This window comes from Melanerpes formicivorus, unplaced genomic scaffold, assembly GCF_026170545.1.
Source record: "Melanerpes formicivorus ecotype bairdi unplaced genomic scaffold, bMelFor1.0.p_v2 SCAF_22, whole genome shotgun sequence".
In the NCBI taxonomy this organism is placed as follows: Eukaryota; Metazoa; Chordata; class Aves; order Piciformes; family Picidae; genus Melanerpes; species Melanerpes formicivorus.
In genome coordinates this window covers 12,691,804-12,717,158 of record NW_027142374.1, presented here as the reverse complement: position 1 = coordinate 12,717,158, position 25,355 = coordinate 12,691,804, and the positions used below count along the sequence as shown (strand labels likewise).

Genomic DNA, 25,355 nt, shown 5'->3' with positions numbered 1-25,355 from the left:
ATAGTATTTCCAGTTCTCACAAATGGTCATTATTACCCAGCTGCTCATGACTGTTCTGTTTTCCTAGTCCTTTCCCTGGAAAGCTCTTTTTTGCTGCCATAGGTCTCTGCATGCTTCCTTACAATCCTGCTGCTCTCCAGTAAAGTTCTGTCAGTGTTTGCTGGATTAGCAGGGTAATTTGCTCTCCTAGCATGTTTTGCTTGTCTGTAGGGACAGGCTGCTCAAAGGAAGAGAGACTTAACCTGGTGCATCAAGATGCAGAGACTAGTAACTATCATTAGTTCTGAGTTCAAACCTCTTGGCACTGGACTGCGTGGTCTTCAAGAATGGAAAGATTGATGTGTCTGCTGCTAGTTTAACATGCCAGCATAGCCTGTTTCCAAACTGAGTTGTAGTGTTATTATCCTTCAGTGACAGATATGTGCAGCGATGGTGATCTTTGACCTGCATAAAATAAGTCAAAGGAACAAAGCAAAACTTCAAAGAACATGAGCGTGCCCAACACTTTCAAGCTCATGAGAACAATATACTGTTAGCGTGAGTATTGCGGAGCTTTAATCGTTTCATCTGTGTCTTACACAGGTTTGTAATTAGGAATCAGAAAATCCTTTTCATTTTAGGCCTATGATGTCTTTCCTTTTTCTTTGTCTTCCTCAGAAATCAATCCTGTGCTTTGGGTTTTTTTTTCTTTTAACATTTTTGCATATTGTGTACTCTAACTTACCAAAACAAATCTAAGTTGCACATGCAGCTACTAAAAAGCACTAACGGCCTTGTTTTTGACAGAACAAGTCATTTGAGCCAGCTGCAGTAAAATTTTCTTGGTTCAGACTAATGAACAGGAGAGAGATTGCAAATTCCAGAATTTTCTGATGTAGGGAGCCAGCAAACAGCTCTAAACCCCAGAACAAATGCGTCCTATAATGTACTTTGTTCATTTATTTCGTACCATAAGGATAGTTTTGTTTTAATTATTTATGATAATAAACTTCTGAGCAAAGGCATTCTGCTATATTTTGTAATGATAATGAAACTTGAGTGATGCAGGGCCTCTCCACAGCATCCTGATAGTAAACGTGTCTTGCAAACAAAATAAGGAGTTGGTCTTTTAGGACCTTTTTTTTCCCTTGCTCTCTAAGTAGGGGCTGAAAGCTTGCTTTTTCTCTCTCTCCTGTCTTTCCCTTCCCCCTCAAGATGAAACAGGGGCTTAATGCTGCTTCGTGTATTGGAAATTCACACTATTAAAAAGAAGCTCTTAATTAAGGCTCAATATCATGCACTTTTTAATGTAGGAGAGCTCGTGGAAAGCATCTTAAGGAACCTTTCCAAACATTCTCTGCAAGTTTATAGGGAGCACCACAAATTTTGCCCACTGGCTGCTTCTATTGTCATGAAAAAAAAAAAAATGATAAAAAAAAAAAGAGGAGTCAGAAATAGAATTAAAAAGGCCTTTGCAAGTTGCCTGTAAAGTCTTTATGTGCAAATTATGGCAGATGCAACTCAGAGACTCCGCAGTGGTTCGTTTTCAGTGGCATGATTCTTTTGCTCTCACTGGTGATCTATTTAAGCAAAAGCTATTGAAGCAAAAGGCATTTCATGGGGAATTAATGATCGGATGGGAGGAGTTGATAACCTAATGTACAAGTGAGGGCCATCTATCCCAGCCCATCATTAGTCTCCAGAAAATGCCCTGTACTGAGGTCACTGATTCACGGATTTATTTCTTTTATTTTTATTTTTTTCTTCAAAATGTACAAAGGCTGAGGAGCGCTTTCTGCATTTTTTATGATGCTCACATGTTGCACTTATATTTAATCTGTTTCGAGCAGGTGGATTGATAGGATGACATAGTATGGGGTGCTTAATAACTTGGTAAATAAAAATACTTGGAGCATTTATCAAGAGATAATGCCTCTCTGCTAGCCAGTTGGAGTACTTTAAAATTTGTTTGTGTTTCATTAATCTGATAATCATTAGTTTCCCAAGTACTGAATTTGTACTGTGGGGGTGTTACAACTAGAAAGAGACAAACACTGCAAGTAGATTATTAATGGTAACACTCTGTTTAGGTTTTAGCCCTTACCAGATGGTACCTACTTTCTGACAGGTAATGCAAATAGAGGAGTTGTAACATCAACTCTTCACCATTAAAAAGGGAGGTTAATCAAGTTGTAGTTAACAGGTCTAAAACATGGGCGATGGGAAGTGGTTCCTCTCCCACTGCTGTCACTGGTTGATCCTGTGGCCATGAGCAAGTCCTTTCACTTCTCCGTGCCTCAGTTTCCCAGTTTGGAACCCTTGTTGCTAGTGGTAATTAACTACTTAAATAGTGTTTGCACATTTTTCTGAATGAATAGCTGTCGGGAGAGCCCTTGTTCCCTGTTGTTGTTAGCAACCATTAACAATGGGGAAAAAATGAGTGATTTATGTGATGAATCACATGTTCTCATCCTTTGGTGTGGCAGGCAATCCCATCTTCACCCTTTGCCTGATGATTTCTGTGATCGTTATTAGATGGAGGCCTGTTAAAAAAATCTCCTAGAAGAGATCTGGCTACAAAATCCTATTTAGACTAATGTTCTGATGTGATTGTGCTGTAATCCAGAAAATTAACAGGAAGATTTTTAAAAAGTGGGCAAATTATGATTTATTCAAGGAAATGCTTCACCAGAATCTGTGCAAAACTGAGGAATGTAATTGATACAGTTTCCTCGGGAGGGCTCATCCAGGATGAGTTGAACTGGCAGAAACGGATGAAATTGGTAAGTAGTGGTAGACTGGCTCTCCATAAGAACAGACTTTGAGGTATGGAGGAACTGAGACTATTTCTGTTCACTGACACAAAGAAAAAAAATCCAGGGAGTCATACAAGTGGATGCTTTTATAGTTAGGAGTATATTCCTTGTGGTACTAATTTGATACAATACGAGTTAAAAGAACATAAAGCTGTAGTTCTGTCTTCTGACTGCTGCTCGGTATTTTTAATACCTGGTCTACAATGGTGAAGGGATCCACAGGGCCATAGTCAGATGAACTTCTTGAAGCTGAAATCATCAAAATGTTTAAATCATCAAAATAAGTAAAGGTAGCTGTGAAATGTGGCTATTCATGTGCAGTCACGAGGCTCATAGCTGATGATATGCAAATAGCTGTAGAGGCTGTTAGCGCCAGGCACTGGGTTCTTGCTGATGAGCTGAAAAGCCACATTTGGCCCTGGCTGACTGATCCTGAGGGTGTTGACTGGCTGGCTGTTCCTTGTGTGTCTGGAGGAAGCCAGGCTGGGACCTTGTTTTCTGAGGGTGTGGGATGTGCTGGCAACAGAGATGAGCCACCTTAAAGATTGACCCTCCCTGTAGAAACTTCTTGGTTCGTTGTACTCCTTCCATTAGCTCTTTTAGGGCATGTTTTCTGATGTGGGCATTTGTGGCTCAGGAGGCCAGGCTGGGTCTGTCAAGGCACTTAGTTTTGTCTCACAGGCTTGTCTTAACCATAGGTGGGTGTTATATGGCTATAAAATCCACGCTGTAGGATTGCTTGAACAGATGTTACATTGGCTTTAGAGCTGTAATTCTTTATTTATGTCTGGTTGCTCAAAACTGGCATTTAAAAAATGACAGGTTCTGGGGTAATATAGAAAAGGGGTTTGGGGTGTGTGAAATATATACAGTGTGTCAAGTTAATGTGAAGAGAATAATCCACATTTGTAAAAATCAGAGAATCCTTCCCAGGCTGCCAGTAATATACACTTCTTTTTTCTTAAGCTTTCAGTGTAGCAGTGCAAGACTTTCAAGTGGAAAATTGTTAATTTACTATAATGAATTGAAATGTGAAAAAAAACAACAAATATTTAGTTAATTGCCTCATAAATCTGTCTGTTACTATCAGTGGAATTAAATTGGTAAACAGTTCTTTAAAATTAATTTCCACATGGCAATGTGCAGATTTTATTTTATTCAAACCCCATTAGGTATTTGTATGAAATAAAACACAAATTTGTATTTCTGTCACATTAAAGAGTGTGTGTGACAAAACACACGGTTTATACTGTGGGTACTGAGGTATTAATATGTTTGGCATAATGAGAGCTCAACGTTAGTTATTTTCAAAGGCAATGCCAGCTGAGAAAGTCAAAGCACACCATGCTTTCCTGGTGGTAGCATGGCACTTTGCTCTCAATACGGCTTAACTCAGAATCCTTTTGCTGTTGGGGTCAGGGGAGCATGGACACGGTGTTTGGAGGTCACATGCGGTTTTGGGCTGTGGCCAGTGCTGAAAGTGCATCAAGAGTCTGAGGGGAAGGAGGACTCTCACTGGGGGACTATGAAGCTTATTCCTGGTTGGAGGAGGGTTGGTGGTTTATGTTACTGGGCCCAATCTGGCTCTGCAGCCACAACTTTTCCCATTTTAGAGCCTGCTGCAGGCCCTTGATATGAAAAAAGGTGGGAAGCTGCCTGTTCCTGTACTTTAATCACCTAATGCCATTATGCCCTGTGCAGTATCAGTTTGTCAAAGTAAGTGGGGCACTAGACAAAATTAAATAATTCGATACGCTTCCAGCAAATGTAATCAGAACATCCTTGCTGACCTCTCCCAGAGACATTCAGCAGAAGAGAGCCTGTCTCACAGTGTATGACCCCATGTTCTGGAAACACACGTAAAGAGAATTCCTTCTTGCCGTACGGTGTTGCTAGTTTTAAATTTCAACTTGATGGTTGACATCTCAGCGTTTAGTGGTGGTTGAATGGTTGCAAGTTACAGCTGGTCATATGGTGAAGTTTAACATCTGAGAGTCAGGACGCCTCAAATTTCTTCCCACAGCCATTTCTTGCTTCTTGAATGACTGTCATCAACCCACTTAAACTTTCATTCCCCTAGTTGTTTTCTTTGACGGTAGTTGCTCCTTCCCAGAGGTGTCATTGGCATGACTTCATAAAGAGCATGAAGATCCCCCAAAGAAGCCAACTGGAGGGATGAAATATTATTGATAACAGTGACCTATAAGACTTCAGAGGAAGAAGATTGCCAACAGATTTTCATTTAACTTTAATAATACTTCAATAATCAAAAGAAAAAATGTAATGTTTAATATTTAAACAAAATTGCATTCACTTTCTTCTCATGCTAAGTGAGTATTAAAGCAGGATGGAAGCTAGTTTACATATTTTTACACTAGACTGTTTTATTATTAACTACTGAAATGTGCTAGAGTTGGCCAGCCTCCAATGAATATGACTCAACTTATATTGCATTTTTAATATTTGCATGTTGCATAGTATAATATTTCTATTAGAAAAATGCTTGATGGTAGGGAATTTAAAAAGGATGCACTTTATTGCCACCGTGTTTATGTTATGAAAAGAAGTGGTATTCATTTGTTTATTGACAGCCAAAGGGACAAAAATATAAAATGTAAACAACTATTATTTAGGATGCAAGAATCCCTATGTTTGGTCTTGAAAATGCATAGTATAGTAAGGTCCATGAGTTGTGTGCCTGAGACACTTGAAACTGAAGAGTGCAGGGGTGTTCTGCTGGCCTTGTAGGTGCCGCCTCAAGAATGTGTGTCAACTCTCTTCTCTCATATTCAATAAAATAGAAACAATCTTGTTAAATCAATCAGATCTTCAGACTTCTGAGAGTGCTAAACTTAGTTTGAAATAAGTCTTCTACAGATGTTAAATACAGAGATGCCAGGCCCCTTGCATTTAACACATAGCTTCATGTGCTAAAAGTTTCACAGGGCAAGGTCACTACTTTGGGGAGCACTTGGTCCTGTTCCTAGGGACTTTACTGGGCATTTGCTGTTGGCTGTTGTTAGAAGCAGGATAGGTTAAACAGAGCTTTGGTCTTACTTCTGAGAATTTGGTCTTAAATGGCCTTGTTTTCCCCACTGTAATATTTCTGTCATTCATGAAGTTATACATGCGAGACTTCAAACACATTCAAAATATAACTGGGAAAACAGATGCAGTTTGTTTGGCTCTGGAAAATGCAGCACTGGGATAATCATTTGCATCACACCCATCTGAAAAATTCAAATAATTTCAGACATGAAGCTATACTTTTGGCCAGTCTAAAGAAGCTAGTATCTGTTGTAATTAATGACTCTAGAAGCTCTGTATCTCTGGCACATGCTGGTTTGTGCTTTGGACTTTCTAAACTCTTGACAGTGGATGCAAAATTTCTGTTAGCATGAGGAACATAACAGAACAGCTAGCTTATACCAGCAAGTTGCTCCTGGTTAGAGCTGGCTGTGTTATGAGACTTGACTTTTTTTGTCATTATTAAATGACTAGGTCCCATCCAACCCTCATTGAATTCACTGGGAATATTGCCAGTAGCATCAGCTGAAGTTGAACTATGCTCTTAGAGAGGATGTAAACCTCAGCAATACTGATGAACTTTGTGCTTCTTTGGTTAAATTATTTTGTCATACTTCATACCCTGTTTATAAATGAGGAATAAACATTAAATGTTTGCTGAGGACATGAGCAGTATTTGTTACAGATTATCTTCCTCACTAGGAGCCAATGGTGATGATAATCCATTGACCTACTGACTCTGAATCTCTTTAGGAAAAATAAGTGCAAATTATTATTATTATTATTATTAGTGTAACAAGCATCTGGTTGATGTGGGACTTCTTAAAGTTTAGTGGAAGAAGGAGTTTGAAAAGTTGTAGGTTCTTTCCAAGCTGATGACCATTAAGTGTCATGGAGCTGGAAAATCATTTTGTCTCCTGCAATTTACTAGTGTTCAAGATGAGTAATATGTTCACAATAGTCCACTGAGGAGGGGATGTGTGTTTACTTGAATTTAAAAATGAGAGCACCTTGCATTTATTTGATCATCTCTTTCCTGTCCAGTAGATATTAATTACAACAAATGGAGGCAATTGTATAGGATTTTAGTTCAGAGAAGAGTAATATATTAAGAAGATAATTTCCCTAGCCAAACAGTGTCCTAAATGACAGTCAATTAAATTCTATTAGACTTACACTATTTTTTCCTGTGCATTGGGGTGTAAATTGGTCTGTATGTGTGCACTGCACACAGACCTGCATGTACTTCTTCAGTCCAAAACAGATGAATGAAATAATCATCCTGCTGAATTCTTGATTTGCCTGTGGTGGTATTTTTTAGCACGTGTTAAGTTTAAGAACATGTGGTTAAAGACTTGCACAGCATGTGAAAATGCTCAAGGGAGTAGAGGTGCCTGTTAGTAAATGAATGCATTTATTAGAGCTGTAGGAGTAGCATGGAATCACTTCTGTGATAAAGTACTCAAGCAGTTGTCTGCTGATTCATCTGTTTCCAAAAGGTTGTGTTAATCAATGATTGTTTAGTAACATTTTTTTTAAAGGCTAGATTTATTTCTGTTAGCTGCCTGTTGCATATCATTGCCATATTTCAAGCAAATACAAATGTCTGTGGACTCCATTTTGAGTAGCAACATTAAATAAAGTAAGTTAATAGGAAATCTTAAAAAATATAAAGGCAGAAGTAAGAGTTCCAAAATTATTTCCAGCTCAGATGTAAGAATGCAATCTGTACACATGAAGTAAAAATAAATTAAAGGGGGTATGTTTCCACAAATTAAAATACATTTTAGTCTTTGAAAATTATATGCATACAAAACAAACAAATTTGGACATTTTCAAGAAAATTGTCATAGTTTGAGGTATCCAGATGAAGAAAAGCAGACAGATATTTAATTTCATCAAACTGATGTTATGCCTTGTGAGTATCACAGTATCACAGTATCGCTTAGGTTGGAAAGGACCTCGAGGATCATTGAGTCCAACCTATCAACACAGACCCCATGACTAGACCATGGCACCAAGTGCCACGTCCAATCTCCTCTTGAATGCCTCCAGGGTCGATGACTCAACCACCTCCCTGGGCAACCCGTTCCAATGACGAATGACTCGCTCGATGAAGAACTTCCTCCTCACCTGGAGTCTAAACCTCCCCTGGTGCAGCTTGAGACTGTGTCCCCCTGTTCTGGTGCTGGTTGCCTGGGAGAAGAGGCCAACCCCTTCCTGGCTACAACCAGCTTTCAGGTAGTTGTAGAGGGCAATGAGGTCACCCCTGAGCCTCCTCTTCTCTAGGCTAAACAATCCCAGCTCCCTCAGCCTCTCCTCATAGGGCTTGTGTTCAAGGCCTCTCCCCAGCCTTGTTGCCCTTCTCTGGACACGCTCAAGTGTTTCGATGTCTTTCTTAAACTGAGGGGCCCAGAACTGGACACAGTACTCAAGGTGTGGCCTAACCAAAGCAGAGTACAGGGGCACTATGACCTCCCTGCTCCTGCTGGCCACACTATTCCTAATGCAGGCCAGGATGCCATTGGCCCTCCTGGCCACCTGGGCACACTGTTGGCTCATATTCAGGTGGCTGTCGATCAGCACCCCCAGGTCCCTCTCTGTTTGGGAGCTCTCCAGCCACTCCGACCCCAGCCTGTAGCTCTGCATGGGATTGCCGTAGCCTAAGTGCAGCACTCGGCACTTGGACTTATTGAATGACCTCCTTCTTGTGGAGTACTACATGTACAAATACACACTTGGCAGCAGGGCTGTGCCATGTCTGCTGTGATGTGCATAAAGAATAATACACAGCATGCAGCTAGACATAACTGTATTAATCTGTGACATTAATATATAGCATGTAACAATATGTAGAATGCAGGTGCTGATAGGCACGTGGAGTAAAAGGGTAGCTAGGAAACCAGTAAGAGATATGCTTTGAAATATGTTTGAATTAGTATGTATTTTCACAGAGAATTAATGGCTTCATTGCCATCAGTGATTCTTGAGGAGGCTTCAAATCATGGCAAACATCATCAGAAATAAAATGAACAAACAAACAAAAAACCAATAAACCAAACCAACCAAAAAAAAAAAAAAACATAGAAACTAACTATCATATCCCATAAAACTCGTGAGAACAATGAAATTCAGAACTCAGGTTGAACCTCCTTCCCTGTTCAACACCCTTGTAGTAGTCAGAGTCCCCGAACAGTCACAGCACATTACCCATCTAATAAAGCTTCCTAACCCAGCTCCTGTGTTCAGATGTAATCTGTTTGGTGCCCAAAATGCTCATAGATATTGCAGGTGCCTAAGTTTGTTGAAGTTTGTCAGTGGTTCAGTGCAAGTCATAACTAGAAAACTGGATTCCAGGTCTTTCTGGAAATAAAATAAGAAAGGGGTGGGGGGACGGGGACGGGGGGAGTGGAAGACAACAAAAATAACCCCACAAGTGTTGACTAACTCTTCTGTTTACATGTCAGATGTTTGCTCTTAGAAATATTGCATATTGCATAGCTATTTTATGTGACTGATGTTCTAATGACTATTTGTCTTTTAATGTCCTTTCCAAGCTGTGGTTAGAACCATTTTTCTCTTCAGTTTTATTCCTCCCCCTTCCCCCCCACTTCCCCTTCAGTTTTGCTTTTGTTTCTCATACTGCAAATTTGAACTGACAAGAAGACTGTAATAGGACTCCAAAACATACCTTGAACAAACATTGTTAACCAAATTACAATTGCTGATGCCATTTACACGTGTTGCCTTTCAAAGGATGAACATGTTCATTTAATTTGCTTTTTAAATATCCATAACAGTGTCCCCAAGCATTTTAATAAAACAGAAACAGTTAATTATTGCCAAATAAGGATATCCAAATATAGTGATTTGCAGCATGCATTTAAATATATCTGACAGCACTTCTCTCTTGAAGAGAAAATTGTGTAAATTACCAGTTATTATAATTTTTAATAAATAAGTCTTATCTTAACTCGGTTTCTATCTTTCTTTCCCACCCCTCTGCAATGCTGTTCAACAACCATACTTTCAGTGGGACCATTTCTATTACAGAGTGATTGAGCTCTGATTTACACATCAATTACCCAACTTCATGGAGATTTTCATGCTCCCCTAGCTGACATCAATGAAGCATAACTGCGTAAGAGCTTTTATTTCATCCCAGTTCTTGATAACTCAGACTGATAACTAATCATATTGAAAGACAATGTGCTGTGATACAGGAAACAATAAATGCCCCCCTTTGAAACCTCATCTATTCTTTATACACTTACTACTCAGGAGCTTATCTCTGTCATCCTTCCCCCAGATTCCTCCAAATTCATGTTAAGGAAAGGTTTGGGGTTGTATAATACCAAAAAGAGGAGAAAATTGAGTGAAAATAACATTTTCCAGGTACTTGGTGGGGGAACCCTACAAAAGAATAAAGGATATGACAAATGCAAGCCAAAACCTTAGCCTCCTAGCTTAAATTTACATAAATTGCCCAGGGGATTTTTGGGTGTTATTTTATTTGGAAGGTTTAATCTTCTGTATTCTCTACCAAGTGTGCTACAGGAATGGCATTGTTTTTAATGCAAATTCTTAAGAGATTGAGCTCATGTGGATAGATAACCAGTGACCATCTCAAGTGTTTCTCTGCAGAACTGTTGAACATCAAAGACAGAATATTCTATTTTTTAAAGATGAATCATTTATCTGGAAGTGCAATGATAGATATGTTCTGTGCTAGATACTTTCAGTAAGCATGCTATGAAGAAGAGCACAACATTAAAGTAAATGTTAAATATGACAGATAGTGAGGAGTGTAAAGCTGTTCTATCATGGCTTGATTTGTCTCTGCCAAGTAGTAAAATACCAGGACAAAGACGCAGGTTTAGTGGTGATAAACAGAGGAAGAGGAACTTTGTGGTACTGCTTGTGATGTTTATTAGTAAGTGAAACAAAAACTTAAGTTGAGCCAGGAAGATATGTTAAGTTGGCCATAGTTCTCCTTAAAGCTCAGCTTTTGAAATTCCCCTTATTTACTGAATACATTGTAAGATCTACAATGAAATTTAAGACCTGAGGCTGCTTTTTTGTTCAGGTGTTTTGTTTGTTGGTTGTTTTAGTTTTGTTTGGGGGTTTTGCTTGGTTTGTTGTTTTTTTGGGGGGGTTGTTTGGTTTGGGTTTTTGACATTTGCACAATAAATATATTGAAATACCAGAGTGTATAATGGGAGAATCTGAATATACCAAGGAAGCTGTTCTCCTTCCCAGGTGCAGTATTGTGGTACTGTGCTTTTACATTAAATCAATGGAGTTATGGTGAGAATTACATAGCAGTGGGTTCCCAGTGTAATCTATTAGTGTTTTACCTAGTTTGATTATCAGGTGAAATGCTTTTTTGCCTTAATGGTTTTACTTGCACTGAAAAAGAATTGCCCTGGTGTGGAAAAGCAAGCCTGTATTTTGAGCATGGGAATATTCTTATTGACCCAACTTAGGTTACTCATGTCAGTTAATGAGTGGGGGTTTATTTCGTATGTTTGATACCTTCTGCAGACATCTGAATTAACCTTTGAGTAATCCCAGTTTCTGAATTTACTTTACCAACTTCCTGAGTGCTTGTGACAGAGCAATGATTCTGCCTCAAAGTAACAACTGTGAAGAAATGACCTTGGGAAAGGACTTTCAGATCTCAAATTTATACCCTTTTATATCCGCTATGTCTTAGTTCAGAAGCTCATGTTTGTTTCTTCTTTCCACAGATGACAAACATTTAAGTTTGAGAACTTCTTTCATCATTTAGGCATATCTGATATTTGGTGGGGGAGGGGAGGGTGTGTGTGTTTGGAACCAGTACAGGGGGATATTTGATTTGATCATAGTGTACACTTCTGTAAATTCAGACATGTTATTGAGAACAGCAACTGCTTCTTCCCTAGGTTGTGGGTAAATGCTGGTTTTTCTTGAATGTTGTTTATTTATCCTTGTGGATGTAGTCTGTCACTACTATAAAGCCTCTCTGCTCCAGCATTTTTATTGATTCTTTCCCTGTTGGGTTTTTGTTCTTTTGACTGTATCAACAGAGCAGTGTGCTGTTCTCACTCATGATTCTTCTGCAGTGTTAGGTATTTGATGATTTTTGTTCTCTTTTTTCTACATATCACAGTGACTACTCCTTCAGACTTTTCTAGTCTGACTTACTCTATTTTTTTCTCCTCTCTGAAGGCTTCACCTGCCATGTCTAGTCTTCTGTGCTTTGTGAGACTACTTCCATGGTTTTAGTTAGTACATCTGTGAAAATAAAGCCCAAATGCTATCTCTCAGTCTTTAGCTGTTGGTCTCACTTACATCATCATTCCTTTAACCCTTCCCACTAACTTCTTGCTCTGTTGCAGCCTGTCCTAAAATGTTGGGTTTTTCTTCTTCAGATCTTATGTATCACATCCGCCCACTTTCACCACCCTTTCCAATGCCCCCCAACTTGATTATTTTTCTAGTTCTCTTTTACGCAGACAATGTATATCTGACTTCCTTCTTATCACCAGATCTGCACTTTTAGCTTCCAATCTGACACCTGCCTGCATGCCTGTAATCTTTTGCCTTGATATAACTTCCTCCTGTCTCAGCCATCTTCTTCCTTTTTCCATTCTCTGCTTGGTGGCAATTGTCCCTGCAGCCATCGAGGGCGGCAGCGGGTGTGAAGGGTGCAGCCTCATGGGCCTCACTGACGCTCTGCAGATTCATACAGGCTGAGCACCTGGCCTGTCACAGTTCATCAGCTCACTACTGTCCCTTAGGGTGCCTGTAGCTGAGAAGAATGACAAATGGATGTGTGCTGGTCTGATTTTGAAGGATTAAGTATCAAATGCAGTTATTCAAATTGCATTTGCAGCATGTCTCGATGTTAAACGTACTAAAACAGTAATACAGTTGTGGTTATTGTTCTTTCTGCCACATCCAGCATGCTGGCAATCGTAGATCTCTGCTCTTGTGTTGCTCACCATTCCTGAGCTTCTCGGGTTTATGTACACACTTCCCCATTCAAATTCAATTATTGATCTGATGAGTGCTAACAAAAAATGAAGCTCTTGTATTTAAACTATGTTGTCACATAATAACTGTTTAGGGAACTGACCCTCAGTGAGTGTTGTGGCCTGCAGCTGTCTTCTACATCTTCTTTAAAAAAAATATTTGCCAAAGCCTGCCTTTGTGAATTTCTACACTCCTAGCTTTATAGAAGCCATGAAGTATTTCTCATACTAATGAGACAGATTGAACTCTGGCGTTCCTCATGGTATCTGGCTATAGTTTTCACTGACACCTTCAGCACTAATCACATATTTGTATTTCACAGAACATTAGTTAAGCTAAATATTAAACATAAGTCCCACAGATTGCATTGTAGCTGCATTAAGAGTTTCTGGAGACCATCCCATTAGGTTCTCAGTGCATTGCAGCCTTAAGATGTAATCAGCGTCCCTCTTTGGATTACAAGGAACCCAAAGAAGTTGTTATCTTAATCTGTGTATGATCTTATAATATTTGACTTTCTGTAGCCCCAATCAGCACCCTGTCAAGCATTTCCATGGCAAAAGCACATTTGCAGAGAAATAAGCCAAGTAATTGACCTGACAGAATGAGCAACCGCTTCCTTTTGAACAGATACTTTGTACACTTCAGGCTGCAATGTGACTCTGAGTGGAAAGTTCAAAATGAACCTTTAATTTTTAAAATAGTGTTATTTTTTTTTTTGTTCTCACAAGAGAATATATGAGAGAGCGATTTGGATTGATGCAGAGGTAGCGATTCACTTAAGGCTTTGCTTGGACTGCAAAAATGGATGCTCACAGTTTGGTGGTGTGTAGGCATCTCTGGCGTCCAGGGCATGAGAGGCAACTTTGTGCTCAGCTTTTGGTGTTTGGAATTAGTATCTTTCATAAACACACACACCAACAGAGAAATACTTCACTATATTGTGTTGGAAAAAGGAGATTTTTTTGTTCAAACCTTTTGCTGTTAGCATTGTAAATACTTAAGCTAAGGTTTAAGTTAATATCTTTTAAAGTGATGATGACCTCTTCATTTACTGCTGTTTTCATATTTTTTGTATTTGTGGTTTTGTGACATGTTACAATGCAGATCTTAATATTCTTAGAGACTTTGCTGCTTTTCCTCAAATGGGATAGAGCTTGATGCCTCACATGAGTCCCTAATTACTTTGCATGCTTGAGTCCAGAAGCAGCTTTTAGATAACAAAGCACTAGAGCCTCACTTGAAGGTCGAGATCTGTGCTGTAATCGGCACTTCTGTGATCTGTGTGTTCAGTGGCCAGATTCAGTTTGATTTGAGTGGGCTTAGGACTTCACCCTGAATCTCCAGGCCAAGGTTGCCATTGGGAAGCTGTAAAACACAGCTCTAACCTTAATGAATCAGCAATAGGACTACTCCCATAAGCAAAGATTGTATATGTAGAATGTAAAACCCCACTTAGACTAGGGCCACTCTGTTGGCATTAAGACTGGGTTTATAACATCATAATGGTCTCATTTTACTGCAAGAATCTGTGGATCAAACTGCCAAAGAAACCCTGGAAAGATATACCATGAGTGGAATATACATTGTGTTTCTGCTGCTCCTTAGCTAAACCGGACTGTCCTCTGGAAGAGTTTTGGGCAAAGATGGGATCAACCTTGTCTTCATGTGCCAATTTGGGAAATAGTTTGTGCACACTCTCATGTATGTGGAATTCAGTCTTGATTTAGGACATGAAGGGAGACTCATTCTTCCCTTCTGAACAGGTTACTTGTTTGCAGTAGTGTGTCAGCAATATGATCATCTATAGTATATTAAAAATGACTGCTGCCTACAGATTTCCTCCTGTCTCCCTCAGGAAACCAACAAATAGTACTATAGCTTCTACAGAAGTACCAAGAATGATTTTTGTTGGTGCCAGAGATATTGCTAAATCAGGAGGTATTAAATAAGATGTGGCGTCATTCAGCTCTATGGTGACTTCGCATTCTGTTTACAGGCGGTACTCAAGCTTTATTCAATCCAAGCCTGAGTGATCTTGAATTGCTTAAACCAATTATTAGCTCATATTTTTTATTTAGAGATCTCATTGTAGCATTTGTCCCTTTTTTAATTTTCCTTCCCTATACAAAACCAAGTATATGAATGTAAAAGATACATGGAGTCATCAGGCAACAGACATATGCTTTCCTGTGCTCTCTGCAGGGCTTGCAGGTTCAAACACAACCTGCCTGAATCATAAGAACTTTAATTGAGTAGATAAAGAGGTCCTCATAATTATAAACTGCAGTAGGTATAACAAGAGGCTAAATACATAGCTGTGGTTTTAATTAGCTGGTGCTTCAAATTAGTAATTGTGGTTTCACTCAGAAATCAGTGACTTTATACACTGTTAAAGCCTCATCACTGTGCAGTTCATTCCTCATTATATCTCTCGGTGTGAAGCTTTCAATACAACATCATGCTGAGCTAAAAAGGCAAAAGTTGTAGATATTTGGTTATCTTCCAAGTGCAGTGGAGCTCTATGGAGATTTAATTCATTCTTGCCAGAGACAGGAGAATTAACTCTTCTTTGTTACATATGTAATATGTGTGTTTGTCCGTATGCGTTTGTACGTGGCGAGTGTGCTTGGATGTGTGCATACATGTCCAGTGTCTATCAGGGAAATGATGCTTACAACAGATAACATCAATGCATGTACTGAATCTGCTATTCAAATTGTCGTCTGGAATTTGATAGCTAATTAACTGACACAAAGCAGAGCCAAAAGCTTCATAACAAGTCAAATATGGGTTGAAAGCACAGAAGTGTCCCTTAATGCTTGTCACATGAGAGGTTGTCAGTGCAAGCTGAAGCATGCATCTTTTCCTTTCCTCTTTCGTTTCCTATTTTTTCCCCTCTCCTTCAGAGTTTTAATTATATCTTTTTCCTCAGAGGAGCAGGAGGTAGTTTGCAAAGCCAAGAGACCAAAGTACTTCGGTGCTATTCAAGGGAGAAGTGAATGTGGTTTTCTCAGCTTGTCATCTAGGTCTGGCAGGTGCACAAAGTAAGCTGACATACAGATAAGTGCCACTCGCCATTGCTACACTGAGGCACTAGATCCTTTTCTATTCAGCTGTTTGTGTGTAGAATTATCTGATACTGGAGTCACCTATCCTAAATTCTCTTCCGGGAGCCTGCTCCAAAACCAAATTTTTTAACCACCCCCTCTCCCCGCCTTGACACCCACAATGAAGCCATACATAAATTTCAACAAGTACATGGGACAGAATTAGGTGGTCTAAATCACATAAGGCTGAATTGGAGTATTGAGATGGATGGAGGCAAGTGTTACCCAGTTAAAAGGGTTTGAAGATGCTGCTATGCTTCATTGGCTTCACCTTTGCTGTCTCTGCACAGACACATGCTCTGCATAGGTGCATATGTGTGTGTGCACATGTGTTTTGCAGACTGTTCATACAAGTGCATCAAAATGCATATTCTTTTTTATCCATAATGCTCTATTAATTTGAAAATACAAATTTTGTCTGTTTTCATTTGAGAAGTGTCCTGATTGTCCTACTGTCCAATTTCACCCAGCATTAGAATTCCAGTTTTGGGGAAAATTGTTCAGTGGCTGCTTCTTTCTTTCAGAACTGTCCTTGGGAGTTGCATTGTTGCTGGTGTTTTGCTGCTCTTGCTGATAGTGATGGATGTGTCACTAAATTATGGGGAAAATAATGTATTGTCTTTTTCTGTCTTTCTCTTCAGTCACTATGAACAAGACCGGAGTGCACTTAAGCGGAAAGAATGGGAGAGAAGAAACCAAGAAGTCCAGCAAGATGAAGATCTCTTTGCTTCAGGCTTTAACCTCTTTGGTGAACCCTACAAGGTAAATTTCTTTGTTATGCTTTTCTTTTTCAGAATGTCTTTTACCTGAATACATTTTACAGATACAAACAAAGCTTCTCACCACTAGCAACAAATGGAAGTGTCTCATCTGCCTGGGTGCTTATACTCGTGAGTACACTGATTATCCAAATCAGCGTAAGGCAGCAGAGCAAATTGGATGCTCTGCCCAGCATTGCATATTGGCATTGACAGAATCAGGAGTTTTGGTTACTGTCCAGTTCAAGATTGCTTTCTCTAAATACAGAAAAAAAAAGTCCTGCAATAGAAGTATGTACAGCTGATATCTCTAGAAGTGAGTTTGTTCTTACAGAGCTAGCACTTAGTCCTTTTATTTTTAAGAAGATATGCCTGAGTTGTTAAAACCAGTGTCCTCTCTAGAGATAATGAGTCCATAAGCTTTCTTGTGCAATCATAACCATCCAAAAAGTCTTTTGGGAGACTGAATCTTTGGGGAGCATAACAAGGGTATGAAAGAGACTTATGACAAGTCTTATTCTCTCTAAGGAGCTTTGCTGCCTGAGATTTTCCTCACCAAGGGATGTCCCTCTTTATGATTTCTGCTGCTTTGATTTTCAGTAAGACATTCCCTGAAGAATTCATCAGAATGTAAATTTCCATATCTCTTTCTCCTCCCAATCAGTGACATCCATTGAAAGGCCACCACTTCATCTTTCCATTTTACATTGTTAGCAGCCATAGGGAGGATGAGGGCTCTTTGAAAATTGCCTGAAAAGGAGGAGGAAAGACTGACATTATTATCAAATGGTGTCTAATAATTATAGTCTGAGAGAGTGTGACGAATACACTTGACTCCTAGCTGCATTTGGTTCCAGCTGACTAAAGAGCAACAGGCTTGGGGTGAACTTGTGAACTGAAAAGTCCCTGGCTTACATACAAGGTTGTGGAGGTGTCTTGAAAAACATTTTGAAAGGTGTCTTTGAAATCCAAAAGTGCAAGATAACAGAAGTACAGAACAAGATATCAGAGCTAAAAGGACATCTATTTTGTCTGTACAATTGACTAGAAGCCACTACTTCACCCTGTACATTACCATCAGGATGTGCCCAATTTGAGCTTTCCCTGAACTGCAGCTGGACTGCATGCCAGGTCACTCTCCCAATAAGTTGAGACACCTCTAAAGGGTAGAGATTCTGTACCTAAGAGACCTTCTTTACCCAAGGCAGGGCAATCCCTTTACCTGTGACAAATCCTCAGTGAGTTACTAAAAGCATGCTGAATTAATAACATGAAACATTACTAGTCCATGTAACTACTCAATAATATTGTACATATTGTATGGGTAATTCCATTAAACATGAATTGTTGACTCAATCTCAGACTAAGACTGGATCCAGCTGTACCTAGTCTCCAAAAGTAATGGGGTCCACTCTGAACCTCATGATTCAACAGGAGGATCCTCCTTACTCTTTGCACCTCTGGTCTTTGTGTGGATCATTGTAACTTGATTCTAATTCAGATTTTGTTTGAGTGTTTCTCCCATGCAGTAATTAATAAGATGAACTTTGCCATCAAACTTACTGAATCTGGTCAAACCACTCCTAAACTGCATTAAATTCAATCAGACTTGCTGAATTCAGTCAAATGATTATTTTACCTGAGTAAAACATATTTCTGCTTTTCTCTTTTGAGCAATGTATTCTGGTCACCCCTGACAGGAAATTTACTCAGCCAAAGCACTAGGACACGCTTTGGGGTTTTTTTTGTTTGCTTGTTACAAAAAATTTAATCAGTGCACTATTTCTGTGTTGGGCCACATTTTAACACCCGTATGGGAATACCAGCTTACTATGAGCCGATTTCATTGAGACTTCCTGCAGGTCATGCAACTGGGTTTCTTTAGATGAGTGGCTATTTGGAATTCAAATATAGACCGATATTCAAATCCCTGCAAAATTTTGTATCAGGAACAAAAACATGCCCCCTCCCCCCCGATATCTACTATACTATAAGAATTACAATGTCTGATCTTAAAGCTGCTTAGTGCACACACATTTGCACCACACATACACAGAGCATATATCACAGAATCACCAAGGTTAGAAGAGACCTCAAAGATCATCCAGTCCAACCCACTACCACAGCCCTCATAACTAAACCATGGCACCAAGTGCCACATCCAATCCCCTCTTGAACACCTCCAGGGATGGTGACTCCACCACCTCCCCGGGCAGTGCATTCCAGTGGTGAACAACTCTCTCTGGGAAGAACTTCCTCCTCACCTCGAACCTAAACTTCCTCTGGTGCAGCTTGAGACTGTGTCCTTTTGGTCTGGTGCTGGTTGCCTGGGAGAAGAAACCAACCCCCTCCTGGCTACAACTATCCTTCAGGTAGTTGTAGACAGCAATAAGGTCTCCCCTGAGCCTCTTCTTCTCCAGGCTAAACAATTCCAGCTCCCTCAGCCTCTCCTTGTAGGGCTTGTGCTTGAGGCCTCTCACCAGACTCGTTGTCCTTCTCTGGCCATGTTCCAGAGAAACCTGTTTTGTGGAAACCTGAAAAACTAAAAAGCAAAAAGTTATCCTAAGAAAATTATTTTTATTGCTTTTCACCTGCTTGGCAGAGTAATTTTTCTGATTAAGCAAAACATAACATATTCCTATCATAAAAAATGCATTGTAATTATAAATTGAAAAAGGTAAAAATTAAGAGAGAATTGCTTGCAAATGTAGTTCTGTCATAAATTTCTTAAATAAATAGAACCAAGACTAAATAGGAAAGCTGGGTCTTGCATACATTCTGTGCTATGGGAGTGGAGGGGGAAAGGACAATGTTCCAGAGTGGCACTTCCTTTTTAAGTTCTATTTGCCAAGAACCAGTTTCCTAGGAACTAATGAAAGCTGTATCTAACTCTCACTGGATATGTGGTGACCACGTGCAAAGCTAAATTCAATGTTTTGTTCATGTTTATTCTAAAATAAAATGAGACCATGAGGTGAGAACAAGTATTCTGCATATTCAGTTTGAATTCCTTTTCCATTTTAAGCTGAACAGATGTTTCTGTGTGCATGAGACTCAAGGTCTGTGTATACAATAGACTGACCCAGTCTTGTCTCTTCTGGTTCCACTGAGTGGGAGCAGAACAAGGTAAAACACCACTGAGCAAAGTCACCTCTTGTGGCCTGTGATGTGCACATCTTTTTTCACATCTTTTATTTCTGGACTCTGTTTCCTGGCTTGTTTATCATTCCTTTTTTCACAAAAATAGCTCAGAGAGGGGACTGTTGTGGTAGGGAACACCACCACTGCTCTTTTGGTGCTTAAATGCTAAACAACTGGCAGCTGTTCTTAGATCACGTTAAAGTTTGGAATTTAAAATCTTGGTCAAAGAAAACAGCCCAAATTTTCTCATGAAGCTTAGTGTCAGTGTATATCACAAGAAGTGTGGAGTATCCGCTTCCATCTATCATCTCCTTGCTCCAGCTGTTAGAGAATCTTTCTTTATATCCCTCTGTCAAATTACACATAGGTGGTTGTAATAGTTTTGGACAAGTGCATATTTCTGCATTGATTCTTTGTAGTGTAGGCAGGTGTGCGCATACATGAAAAGCTGTTTCTGGGGGTGTTTAAAATACCTTTGTACATAGTTGTTAAAATATAAAAATGTTGTTCTGAAGCTCTGCTGTCTCATGGGGAAACAACAGCTCTGACAATGTGATGAGAAACAGCATTATTTTGGGAAGGTCAGGGAATGGTGGCTACGTTGCTCTTCTATGCGAAGTGGGTTGTGGGTCTTGCCTTCAAACTCTGGTGCAACCTGCTAATGCTTGATTTTGCAGAAGAGATCAGAGAAAAGCCTGCAGCCTTAGGACAACAGGCATTTGAAAAAGCAATGTCAGAGTTTTCCAGAGAGAAGCTGCAATTTTACTGCTGAATTGTTGATACCTTTTAATGTATTGAATTAGTAAAGGCTTTCAGAGATGAGTATTTTAGAGAAAACAGTGGGAGTATTCTTGTATATTTCAAAGGAATTGGCTCAGAAGAGTTCAGCTGGAGAAGGAGAGCCCAATGGGCAGCATTTCCATTGGGGATCTTTTGGTGAATGTTAAATCATTTATCTTTTCCAGGTAAAGCCACTCCATGCTATTCAAGCTTAGCATAAAAAAGATCTCAGTTTCTAATCCATGGAGGTTAGTTTAACTATGAGGCATGTGAAACTAAATGAATTATGAAACCTCAAGTTTCATACAAATTTTCACAAAACCCTTGAAAATTGGGCCTGTAAGTTTGAGTGCATTAGTTCTTCCCTTTGTAAAACTATAATGAAATAGCTAGCCAGCAAATTAGTCTCCCAATAGGATTCTATTACGGATCATTTTTGAAAGCAACAGAAGCAAATGTAGGAAGGTGTGCATTTCCTAAATTAACAGGAGCCTACAATGAGGGGGAAGGCTACTAGTCGTGAGTCGTAAACCAGACATAATTTATGCCTTGAAATACTCAGAAAATGCTGCATTTCCTTGATAGCAGCAAAATTGTGATTCAACATGCTGTTAGGAAAGTAAGATGTACAGAGGTTTCCTTTAAGAAATCAGCCAATTATCCAGAATATGAAAGTAGAAATTATCCCTGCTCTGCAAGTAACAAAGAGCACCCCGGAATGGGTTATGTGTCTGTCTTGCTGGTATCCAGGCTTCTCAGGAATACTCTGCTTCTCACAAGAGCTCTGAATTTGTTGAGGAATTAAAATAGAAGCATTAATGTTATGCTTTGTTTTAAAAGCTAGTACTACGCTGTGCTACACATCTGAGCTTGTATGGTCTTAGGTTTATTTAAGCATAAGCCAAATTGCCACTTATATTCACTGTCTTTTTTCTACTTTGCAGTCTGGTCTAAAGGCCATTGAAGACAGTAATGATCCTTCCATTGACTTCAATAGCTACTGGATATTATCTTTAGTACACTTAAAATATGCTAAATCTTTAAATTAATTTAATCTTCATGCTTTTTCAGGAAACATTTTTTATTAATGCTCCCAGTAAATGACTACAAATAGCAATTCCTGACATCTCTGCAGCGGTTTTTATCCCCAAGATGTGAATGGTCTTCATAAAATATAGAGAATATCAAGCAAAATTATGTTTATTACGTGACATGTGAAAGAAAATAAGTTGAGAGAGTCAAGATACCCCCAACACAGAAATGACTGAAAAGTTTGCATTCCAATTAAAATATTGATAACCTCTGTGAGGATCTAGACAAGAGCCATTTAATGTTGGAAGTGTTACAGTGATGTTCTGTTGTTTAAACTTTTACTTTCCAGAGTGAGCTGAATGCACCCTGGCAGTGTAGCTGAACTAGAGGTGAAAGTTGGTAATCAGGCTTTTTTTTTGACACTTGGTTGTTTCCTGTGTCTATCCCATAAGGAGTTAAAGTGTTTGGGGAAGGAGGAAACCGAACAAGTATGTAAGTGTTTAGACTTCGCATCATAATTCCTGCTGGGCCCTTAAGCACAATGGAATCTCCTTGTTTTAAATTTGGGGGTTGAACAGAGAGAGTCTGGTTTTGGCTGCTGCCCAAACAGCTCATTGTGCAACTCAGTTGAAGGAGACTGCTCATATACAAAGAACTTATTCTTGGCTTAGCTAGAATATAATTTTTGCCACTAAAATGACCAACCTAAGGATTTAGTGAATAAAAGTGATTCGTGGTTCTCCACAACTGGGATTATTAACTCTGTCAGTTTGGAGCACTGGCAAGATGTATATAGATGAGAACAACACTGAACAGTTAATTGTTAAATCACTGCCTCAATGCAGTGGTAATATATGTTACAATCCCTGAGAATGAGCAAAAGGAAATTTGCATTTATTATCTTCTTTTTCAACATCTTTTTAATGTCATGTGTAGTACTGAGGAAAAAAAAACCCTTCAATATTCTTCTTATCTCCAGTCTACTTCAGCAGTGGATTATATAAGATATTCCAGGAGAAATCCATGCATGGATATTTTTCATCACTCAAAACTTCTGCTCAATGCTTGATGAAAATGGGATCAGTGGCATGGTAGGATCCCTCACTGAGGACTGAGGTGTGACAGTCTGACCATGCACAAGCTCAGAGTCCTGCCTTTCCCCATGGCCTGGTGTTAAGGTGTTGTTAGACTGTGGAATTACTTGCTGTATTGAGTGAAAAAGAAAAAAACAACCACTCAAACCCAAACATAAGTCAAACTATGGTTGGCTGCATCCTGAAGTATCTTACAGGCACTGCAAGTTTGCTGTTGAATTCCAGACTGTAGAAGTTCACCATCTGCTTGAACAGGAAGCATAGTTTTGCTTTGTTTTTCTCCTTTGAGTCTCATAGTAAGAATAAGGAATAAGACTTTTAGTTTTCTGCTGGTCCTTGCAATGGAACATAAAGGTCAGTAGAAAGCTGGTATTTTGGGGCTCTGTGGGGTGAATTAGCACAGGAAGAGAGGGTATTATCTGTGTATTACAGCTTCCAGCTTTTTGCAAGTGTAAGAGAAATGGAAAAAGAACCAGAAAAACCCACTTCATGCTTCAAAAGAAAAAGTATGATAGCAGTGAAGCATGGATGAGTCAGTATTTATTTAATAATTACTGGAATTCAAAGAAAAGCACGATTCACAAATAAAACCAGCCTGCAGACAAGGAAAGAATCCTGATACTTGAGAAGGTGGCAGTCGTGTCTGTTTATGTTCTGTAAGAAAATATTTTTGAAGGATATTTTATCTGAAGCTACTGTAGCATTTGAGTGGGTAGAAGCTTTTTCTCTTCTGAATTCAGATGGTAGATACTTCAGGTCAAACTGAACCCTCTAGCAAAAAGTAATTGGAGTCACACTGGAGTGAATAGTTTGGTGGTCTATGTTTATTGCAGACTACCCAGCTTCTATTTATGGCAGGATTATGGGTCAAGGGGCTGATGGAGCAATAACATACTTAAATAAACTGTGTGATTGCAATTCAAATGCTCAGTATCCAGTAATTGCACATTCATGTTTTGCATGATATGAAATGTACAAGCCCAGCATCTCTGACATAAAACTAGCTCCTAACATCCATAACTGATGCAATTTAAACACTTCTCTGAGAACATATTTAAGAAAATGGGAAGCAGTATACAAGTGTTACTTATGAAAGCCTGTTTAAAGAGATTCTTTGAACACAGTTATTGATAGGTTTCTTGTACATAACATATGCAAAATGTAATTGAAATTAAATTAAATGTCAGCATGACACCAGTACAGAGCTAACATTTCCATCTTCTAAGACAACTTCCTGAGCAGTAACTTCATAATCAGGAATTTGCTCACTGTTTTCCTTTATTTTTTCATATTTTAGACAAATAAAGGCGATGCCCTTGCAAACCGTGTCCAGAACACGCTGGGAAATTACGATGAAATGAAGGACCTGTTAACTAACCATTCCAACCAGAGCCACCTTGTAGGAATCCCAAAGAATTCTGTCCCACAGACACCCATTGACAAAAATGAACAGAACTTTTTCCCAGAACCAAGAAACAGGATGATCCCATCTCATCAAATCAGTGGCCACTCATCAGCATCGATGCCTCCGCCTTCTTCATTGTCATCTAATTCTACTTTGCTGCACAGTCACCAGAGCAGCCGGAAGTCGAGGACAGACTGGTCACGTGGTGGTCACAACTCTAGTGGGGCTCAGCCAAGCCAATCCAGTAGTCAGCAGAGTCGGACAAAGCATAGCTCTTCTCACGACCAGCCACAGGGCAGATATGAAGACCTCTATAATTGTCAGAGTGAGCAGCATAAAACTGGAGGAACTGAGGAAGCAAATTCAATGGCAGCATCTTCACATTCAAGGAGGCATACTCATTCAAAGTCAGCGCCTGGAGAACATACTTACAAAGAGAACAGTCATTCAAAGTCACCCACAGAGCTTGAATTTGTAGGGCATGGTTCTGGATCTCCACTTCCTTCCACTTCTTTGTTATCGGCGAACAATGGTCTTTCGACCCAGAACTTCCCACCAGGACTTCACTGTAAAAACAGTATGGTCCAGCAAAAGCCTACAGCGTACGTCAGGCCTATGGACGGTCAGGACCAGGTACCAAATGACTCACCAGAACTGAAACCTCCGATAGAAATTGAGAATGGATATGGAAATCAGCCCTTCGGTACGCTGCTGGAAGGAAAAGCGAATGCACCTAGTTCGAAGAACAAAGTACCAAAGCTCAACATTCCTCCTGTTAGTGAAGTAAGTAGTTTAAAATATCTTCTTCTAGCAACACTTGAGTATTTCAGGCACTGTATATTTCTCTCTGGCAATATGCAGTTCCATTTCCTGGAATTACATTCCTTTTTCTAGAATGTGCATGGCTACTTTTAGCTAAGTTTGTTGTGATAGTCTCAGTAGCAATATTTAATGAGGCTTTAAAAGCACAGTTTGGAATACTAGCATTGCTTATTTCTGATTAATATTAAAAAGCTCTGTCCCTGTTGAGAGTAATATATTTATACTATCTAGAATTCTGGTTAGAGAATACTGTGGTTCATCTGCAGTTTTCACTCTTGCATTCTCAGGAGCTAGTTTGATGGAAAGATTGCTCTTTTAAACTCTTAAGGAAAAATGGCAGTGTTCAAATTTCAGTGGTACTAAATAGTTCT

The 25,355-nt window shown here is 39.4% G+C and overlaps 1 protein-coding gene across 3 annotated transcripts in view; it reads left to right on the top strand.

Moving 5' to 3' along the window:
* The window catches only part of AFF2 (ALF transcription elongation factor 2), a 438,357-nt gene that overhangs the window by 170,430 nt on the left and 242,572 nt on the right, over window positions 1–25,355 (top strand). For all 3 annotated transcript variants that reach the window (XM_068152207.1, XM_068152206.1, XM_068152205.1), the window contains exons 2-3: window positions 16,594–16,714; window positions 24,055–24,945. In XM_068152207.1, the coding sequence (XP_068008308.1) occupies window positions 16,594–16,714; window positions 24,055–24,945 (1,012 nt within the window). The remainder of the gene's footprint in view (window positions 1–16,593; window positions 16,715–24,054; window positions 24,946–25,355) is intronic.